This window comes from Gadus macrocephalus, chromosome 20 (assembly GCF_031168955.1).
Source record: "Gadus macrocephalus chromosome 20, ASM3116895v1".
NCBI classification, from domain to species: domain Eukaryota; kingdom Metazoa; phylum Chordata; class Actinopteri; order Gadiformes; family Gadidae; genus Gadus; species Gadus macrocephalus.
The window spans coordinates 20,708,749-20,717,369 of record NC_082401.1 but is presented as its reverse complement, the minus strand read 5'-3'; the positions used below and the strand labels follow the sequence as shown (position 1 = coordinate 20,717,369).

Below are 8,621 nucleotides of genomic sequence, written 5' to 3'. Positions count from 1 at the left end.
TCTTTTATTGAGTGTTTCGGTGTGATTACATGTGATTCTTTTGACCACTTCTAGTGATGATACCAACTCCAGTAACTACCATAGCGCACAGTAGATGAATGGCATATTCTACAGTATACATCTTCCAGAATGATATTAGCCAATAATAGTCTAATTCATTCTACGAGAGAAGCCTTGTGTTGATGATGTCCACTACATTGTTAACTTCATGTTGGCCTCAAAACAAGTGGGTGTTGACTTTATCACACACTGTGAATGCTGTCTGTTGTATAAGGTTAGAAAAATAAAACTGTCATCAGGAAGCTCCATATATATTTTTTTTTTGGTACTTTTCTTTGTTTTTATTGCATGTGTTTGCTAGTTATATTACAGGCTATTAAGCACTAACTCAATTATGACAGCCATTGTGCTCCTTACCATCCCTGGAAAGAGGGATGGCCCACTCTGCATTCATCTCAAGGTTACCTCCTTGATAATTAAGGGGTTATTTTATTGCCAGAGGAGGGCTAGGATTAGGGGTGTCATAAAAATATGGCCTTTAAGAGACAACCTTCGAGACCAAAAATGTGATTAAGGACTATACAACTAAAATTGACTTGACTTGATAAGGTCAGAATTGCTCCCAGGAATCAAATCTATTGGGCATACAATGTCATCCCAATGTATAAGCTGTCACTCGGGCATGTGTGTTCATACTGTATCCCCTGATGTGTTTTATAAACAATCCATGCACCTATGGCACCTATGACTCATCTGCCTGAACACGTTGTGTGCCTAGGAAATTGTGTGCCACATGGATGCAAGCAAATGCGATTTAACTTTTTCTAAAATAAATATCTACACTAAAAATACACTAAAATAAATATCAATTGAAATGGTTAAAGTGCAAGTTAGAGTAATAGTAATAGTGACACCATCACAGTTACAATTATATTTATAGTTGCGGTGCCAAATGCTTTTTCTGGGCCCTGCATGATCTACAGTCAAGTCCTACACACCAAAGTAAAACCTGAGGGACCACAGCCAAACTCAAGCAATGCCGTGTACGGTCCCCTCTTAGAGATGACATGGCTTCCCCTGGCCAGCTATAGATGTCCTTGACGTAATGATAGCAATGTTAGTGTTAGGTTGCTATTGGCATTTTTATTGCTTCTTTTTTTATCACTTTCATTATGAGTTTGCACGTCAAACACAAACTAAGTAAAGCCAAGGGCCGGCTACATTCCAATGCAATTGTATGAGGGGGCATTGAAGGGTACCTGGTGGAAGCCCAGATAGTCCTGGATGGTGTGGGAGGAGTAGAAGATGGTCCCGTCGGCACTGAGCACCAAGACGAAGCCGTTGAGAGCCTGGAGCGGGAGAGATGACAAACACAACAACAATACAGGGGTTGTTTTTACAAAGTGTCAGATTGTCATCAGGTGAAATTCTCCTCCAATGAAGGGTACCTTCCAATCGCTCAAACTGAACAGTCTTCAGTTTGAACGGCATGTAAGCTCTGCGTTATTATGCTTTGAGGGAATGGAGCCAGTGATCCAGGAGCAGCACCACACATTTATAGAGTCCAATACATAGAAGACAGTTTAGAATGGAGGAGAAGCCGCTTGAATCGCCATCTTAACATCAATTCACTTCAATACATCAATGCTGTAGGAGGGTCGCAGTCTCAGTTGGGAGGCTTATTTTTAAGATATATATATATATATTTATACAACGGGTGGCTTAAATCCAGCGATCTGATTGGTTCCTAACGGTTGTATAATGAGCGTATACATAACTGCTATGACGCCCGATCATTTTGTGAAAGTTTGCAAATCACTCCGCGCCTGGAAGTAGAAACGATTACAAAGTATAAAAGTAGTTGTATAAAAGCAATCGCACAGTTCACTGAAGCCTAAAAATATGTTGAACGATGGAGAGGGTGTAAATGTTGTTAACCGCTCTAGCCGAGCCTTCTCTCGGAGGGACTTCTTGCATAGCGACCGTCGTGTATTTTGAAGGCAGCAGGAGGGACTACTTTTTTGTATTCTTTAAAAAAACAGCTATTTTGACTTTCTTGTTTTTTTTTAAATGTAGCGCGTCTATGACTTTCGTTTTGCCATAATAGTAACCGTTGTATAAAAGCAATAGATCACTTCAGTCAGTGGCATGTGCTTCAGTCAGTGGTATTCAGTCAGGGGGTCGCCGACCCTCCGCTGCGCGTCGGGGCCGGACAACGCCCCTTAACAGTGGTATAATGAGCACATACCACAGCCTGGCGTGATCTATTGCTTAAATATATTATCTACATTGTAAAATACGGGTGGACAATTAAGTAATTCTAATTCTAACTCTGCCGCCCATGGCCGCCCCTGGGCGTGTGTGTGAGCAGATGAACACCGTGCGGCGCGGACTGAGCACGAGTGGGAACACAGAACCTAGATGGGTAATCATGTAACAATGAGGAGGGTAGGAAAGACAGAGTCGCTTGTTGTGTCAGTTCAAACAGGAACAGCTGGTCCCATGTTTCCACTTCACCAAACACTCCAGAGCCTGCCCCACGCAGCTCCAACTCCCCCCCCCCCCCCCCCCCCCCCAAACCCCCCTCCCCCCTCTCCCCACCTCCTTCCCTACCGCCCATATGGGAACATTTTATAAACAAACACACAAAACAGACACCAAACGGACAAGTATAAACAGTATCTTCAACAGCCACATGCATCAGCATCCAACGCTGATGTGGATATGCACAGGGAAATTAAACACACACAGAGGGAAGCACACACATGCATATACACACACATACACACACACACACACACACACACGTGCACACACACGTGCACACACACACACACACACATTCGCACGTGCATGTGCACACGCACGGCCGCACACTGAGCAAACCACACAAACCCACAGTTTGGGCAAAAACACAAATATAAACAACGTCAGGCAAACTCAGTCTTCTCTTTGATTAACCAGCCTCCGGGGTGTAAGATGAGTACGCTGGATATGCTATTTTATTTATGTGCTAATAACCACCAGTGATTCCCAGCCATTATCTACAGCACTTCCAGTCTGTAAACATAAACAGAGGGAAATGTCAAGCCCGAGTGTTTTACACAGACCGTCACTCTCAGACAGGCTTGGCTGCACGGTTAAGGGTTTTTACGTCATTTTGACCACAATCATCTACAAGTCATTCAAAAGAAACACATGAGTTGAGTTAATGCCAGGAGCAAATAGAGTAGCAGCAACCCTTTCGCTAAACAAATGAAGGACTGGAAATGGGGATAAACAGATTCTCTATTTAGTACTGCCATCGAGTCCCTTGCCATCTTCCAACATAAATGAGGACGCCATCTTGGTTGCTCGATCGTCTAGTCATGTGGACTCACTGACCTCACAGCTGCAAACGATTTAATCTGAGCATGGGCAGAAACCAGTGAACACAAATGATTATCAGAATGGATGTTTGTTTTGGAAAAAAGAAATCCACTGACCAGCACATCAGTCTTTCAAGTAAATCTCATAAATATGTATTTGATATCACTTAATGTGTTTCTATGTTCTTCAATATTTATTCTCCCTATCTTCTCTTACTGTTTGACTGCTGATAATCCCTCCCTTTTGACTTTGTTCACCTTTTATCTCTATTTCTGCTTCATTGTAACCACTAAATAAGCCAAACGTATTATTATGATTTTAATTATTACAAAGAAATCGACTAAACGCAGTGCTGGGTGGAAAGCCAGAGCCCACTTTCCCAACCCAGGCCGGCTGCCTGTCTGTCTCCTCTGCTTGGGCTCGTGAATAATAGACGTGTCCGCAGCTCTTCCATAATGCACCGACTGTCGGAAGCAAAGCGGCGACCGCGGGCGACTAAAACAAACACTGAGCCTCCGAGGGTTCAGACAGACGATCCCGCAAGTGCTCGCCACTCCTCCCGGGCAGTACTGGGCAGACCCAGTTCTCCTCCTCTCTGGTAGTTGTCCGTCTCCCTGCTCCTCTCGTCGGTGAGCCCGGGCCGGCGCGCTCGCGGCCCCGAGACTGGAACTCCCAACAATGAGCTTTCACAGCTCGTTAGCGGCTCGGCTGGGAGATGCATGGGCGAAGGTTGATCACAATAAGCCCAATCTCTCTCATAGGGTCGGGAAGCGGCGCTAGGAGCAGCCGTTTTTACGGGCCCTGCTGGAATGCCAGCGTGATGCACATAGGGAGGAACTGGACTGGAAAATCAATGATTTCTGTAGATTCCCAAATGGTTGGGCAGCCACAGCCAACTCCCCCCCCCCCCCCCCCCCCCAAACACTCACCCACTCCCATGCTGCAGTATTACTGTTGGGCTCAAGAATGCATGAATCTGGATTTATTTTAACCGGGCCGGTCTGGTGTTTGTTTCGTTTTTGTTGAGGCAACACGGAGTGTAATGCTATGCACAGGTTGCTTCATGCAACAGTTCAAGTTGTGCAACTGTCTTCAGGGTTGGTGGTCATTCTGTTAAGTCTTTAAATGTGTTGTTCGGGATGATTTTGTGGATTTTTTCTTTATGCATTAAAATGTTCTTGGGAGACCTTTTTGGAATCCAAAGTGAGTGGGAGCATCTTCTTCTCACAGTGGTGAGAAGACTTTTGGCTTTGAGGATTGCAATAGGAACATTGCTAATGGCATGTTTCTCCAGCAGTCTGTCTGAGCCGTTTGTCCAAACGCTCTTCAACCATTCACAGGGGGCCCGCGGAGCAGAGCAGACCCTTCAGCTTGAGAGAGGTCAGAGAGGGGCGTCTTCAAAACACACCGAAAAGCCAAACAAACAGCAAATATCAAGTTGAAATAAATTCCCTCACAGCCTTTGACATTTGACCAAAACAACAGAAATAATACAAAATAACAAAATGAATACATATCTAAATTGTTTGGAATAGTTTTGGAGTCAATTGTGACCTGAATGTTGTGCAAAGATTTGGTTAGAATTAGTTAAGGTTTTTGTAGATCTACTTGCATGTTCTGTTTTAGTCCTGTACGAGAAGTTCAGATTGCTCAAAGGAAACACGCTTTATTAAAGCCGCTGTAGATAGAATTTGTGATTTGTTAAGGGAGAGAGCAGATGAGAGCAGCATTCTGAAAGTAAACAACTACAAATGGTCCAGTGAGAAGTGTTGCATTCACGCACCTTTGATTGACAGACTAGATGGTTTCCCTGAACCAATAGGGGAAGAGAGGCCATGCTTTTGAGTTGTTCCCTATTTACACGCAAATGTCTGGAACATTTATCCAAGTTTCCATCATGGCATACCGTAGCTGGAAACAATAAATACCAATAACTACTGGAGATGGATTTTCTTCCCGGAATGAATGCTCGATGTAACCTTTCCAACGCAAGACAAGAACCAGATGTTAGCAGGTGTGATCGGTTTTCGGTGCAGGGGTAAAGGGGCTGGGCAGAGGCAGGTGTAGTACAACAAGAAAAGATATTCACAGAGAGAAGAACACTCACTAATAGCTGAGGGCTATGTAATTACTTCCTAATTAGACTCCAATTATAGTTCTTAATTATTACCTACAGTCCCTTTAAATAAATTAGGATTCAGAATGTGTGGGAACCAGACTTGCAGGGTGTGTGTGGGTGTACTCTGATACTGACCTGCAGCAACAGCTCTCCTTCTGGCAGCCATGCGTCCGACAGCCCTACCGCCACGTTGCTGTCGCTGCTGGGGCCACTGGGGACCACACTGTTGCATTTGCTGGTCTTCAGGGCCACTGCAGAGAAAGAGAGAGAGAGAGAGAGAGAGAGAGAGGCAGAGAGGACGGTTGGGAGAGGAGAGAGAGGGGAGGGAGAGGGGAAGGGGGAAGGGAGAGAAGCGAGAGAGAGTGGGAGTGGGAGATGGGAGAGAAAGAGTGGAGAGAGGGGGTTGCAGAGGGAGAAGAGAGCGAGGGGTGCATGGAGACATGAGAGAGAGAGAGGGGGGAGAGGGGAGGAGGGGGAGAGAAAAGAGGGGAGGAGGGAGGGAGAAAGGGAGAGAGAGAGAGAGAGAGAGAGAGGGGGAAATGGGGTAGAGGAGATAGGGGGGAGCGAGAAAGACGGAGAGGGGAGAAAGTGGTGGGGGAGAGAGAGAGAGCGGAGAGGAGAGAGAGGGGGGAAAGAGAGAGAGAGAGCGGAGAGGGAAATAGGGAAAGAGAGAGTGGGGCAGGGAGTATGAAAGGAACGGAGTTGGACGAGGTAGGGGGTAGAGAGAAAATGAATAGAGAGAGTGAGAGAGCATGGAGAGAGATAGAGAGAGAGGGGGGGGGAGGTCGGGGAAGGAGGGAGACGAAGGGGGAGGGAGGGGGGGAACAGATTGAGTCCTGTAATAATGTTTGCAAAGCACTGCTGTGAAAGTCATAAGCTTTCGGTCGGCGTCCAACCTGCTGCTCACCCAGACACTAGAAGCACACAACGTTGGCGTGCTCTCAGATCACAGATTGACAGCCAAAAGACACACACACACACACACACACACACACACACACACACACACACACACACACACACACACACACACACACACACACACACAAACTAACACACAAATAAACAAACAAACAAACCAAAGTGAATGGCTTTGTTGTGTGTCTTCCATGAGGTCAGTGTGGACCATTTGCTTAGAACTGGGTCATTGGGGTTATTTATACAACACAGCCTTTTTTTTTTAATCATTATAGTTAGGATAGGTTTTTTTTCTAGGGCTGCAAAAAAATGTTACAGATCAATTAAGGGTCTCACCTGTAGCAATATGGAGTTATATATGACAATTGATTCTAAGATACATATTTTCAACAACTTTCTTAAAAAAATTACACTTCCTATTACAATGATATTACAATTCTAAAAGTCAATTATTATTCCAGTAGCATGCATGTATTCAAAGAATAAAGATCCAATCATGCTTAAATTAATTCCATATTTTCACATCTTTAACATATACCATACTTTCAATCCATTTCATGTATTTCATTATGTGGTCAATTATTTTCTCGTCATCGTCATATATTTTTTTGTTGTGACAGAATTATTTTATTCGTCAGATTTCACCTCTAACCCCTTTTCCCGTTTCTATCCTATTGCAATCGTTCTTGTTCAGTCTTTTGCGCCGGCGTGGTCGACGGACATGGGAGAACAGTTCAGCGGTCAAGGCTCTCTCTCTCTCTCTCTCCCTCTCTCTCTCTATTTATTCAGAAGAAACACTTCCACCACTTTACAGTGAGACGAAGAGACAACTCCCTCAGGCGTCACTATATTTGCACTTATGCCGCTTGCTCGCTCTCCAACCCAACCGTCCCCTTACCCCCTCCCCCCTATCAGCTCAACCCCCCCCCCCCCCCCCCCCCCCCCCCCTCCCTGTATTTCTTCCACAATCTCCCTCCCCCTCCATAATCACTCCCTGACAGAGTTTCTCAACCCATCAGGCTAACCCATCCGCTGCACTCCTAAGCCCCGCCCCATTTTCCTTGTTTCTGACATCATCATTGGTCGGCGGCTCCGGCGGCTGTCATTCATACCCAGGATGAGATTCTCCATTTCCTACAATCTCATTGCTGGAATTGTTCTCGAAGGCTCCATCGCGATTGTGCTTATTGTAAACGAGCCATTTTACATGAGGGAGAAGGGGGAGAGAGAGTGTGGTGGGGGGGGGGTGCAAAGAGGGAGGGAAACTGTTCCTACACACGGCCCAACAAATATTTGAATACGCAATCAGGATAAAACAAAAGCGTGTGCGGGCATATGGCCCCGACCACGAGATGGCTAAACAGCTGACTTGAGCCTCCTACTGTCCGAACAACCTCCCCATCGCAGCACCGGCCCTTCTACGGTTCAAAACACCGGGACTCTAGCACTGCAACGGGCCGTGTCGCCCGCGTGTAATCCACCTGAAGGGCTCCACCCTCAAGACAGCCGCGGCCGACTGAACGCTTGCCTGGGTCTCTCCGCACGTACTGACTTAATGTCATTATGTCTCCTCTGAGAGCAGATTGCTCACTAAGGCAGCCGTGGGTCGTTCAACCCGCTCCGTTCAGCTACGTCGCGTCGCTGGCGTCAGAAGCGACCCGGCGACAATGGGGCGGGTAATGAGCGGGGTTTCGCACGATGTCATGAGAAAGGGACCATCGGTGGGCCCACGTTAATCTCTGACCTGGTCGGGCAGCGCGGGGCCCTGACCCGTGGTGACCCTTGACCCCAGGGGTGATGTCTTGACATGATTGGATGACTAAGTTCTTTGTGGAGGCGTTTGTTGTCCGCGAGGGAGGTTAACAAGCAGGGAAAGGGGAGAGAGGCGGCAGGAGGGTTGGGTAAGAGTGTCATGAGTGACATTGGACTCTTTGCGCTGGAGAAAATGTGGGCTTTGTGTGGGAGCTTGACCTGGCTTGGCCCGCCCCACACGGGACAAGGCTTTTGGTCAGGAACACCCCTGACCTTGTTCGCATGGGGACACCTTGATGCTGTTGGCCCCTCCTCCTCTACCCCTCCATAGCTTCACAACACCCTTCTGATTGACAACAGTCAATGACAATGGTCTTCGTTATTATTTATAATGGTCTTTCTTCTTATTATATGTCTATACGGTTTGTTAATTGGGATTGATCTCAAGATACATTTCACATAG

The 8,621-nt window shown here is 46.4% G+C and overlaps 1 protein-coding gene across 1 annotated transcript in view; it reads right to left on the bottom strand.

Moving 5' to 3' along the window:
- The window catches only part of ahr1b (aryl hydrocarbon receptor 1b), a 33,400-nt gene that overhangs the window by 10,739 nt on the left and 14,040 nt on the right, over positions 1–8,621 (bottom strand). The window contains exons 3-4 of the mRNA XM_060039339.1: positions 5,624–5,739; positions 1,260–1,349 (exon numbers count right to left, since the gene is read on the bottom strand). Coding sequence (XP_059895322.1) covers positions 1,260–1,349; positions 5,624–5,739 — 206 coding nt within the window. The remainder of the gene's footprint in view (positions 1–1,259; positions 1,350–5,623; positions 5,740–8,621) is intronic.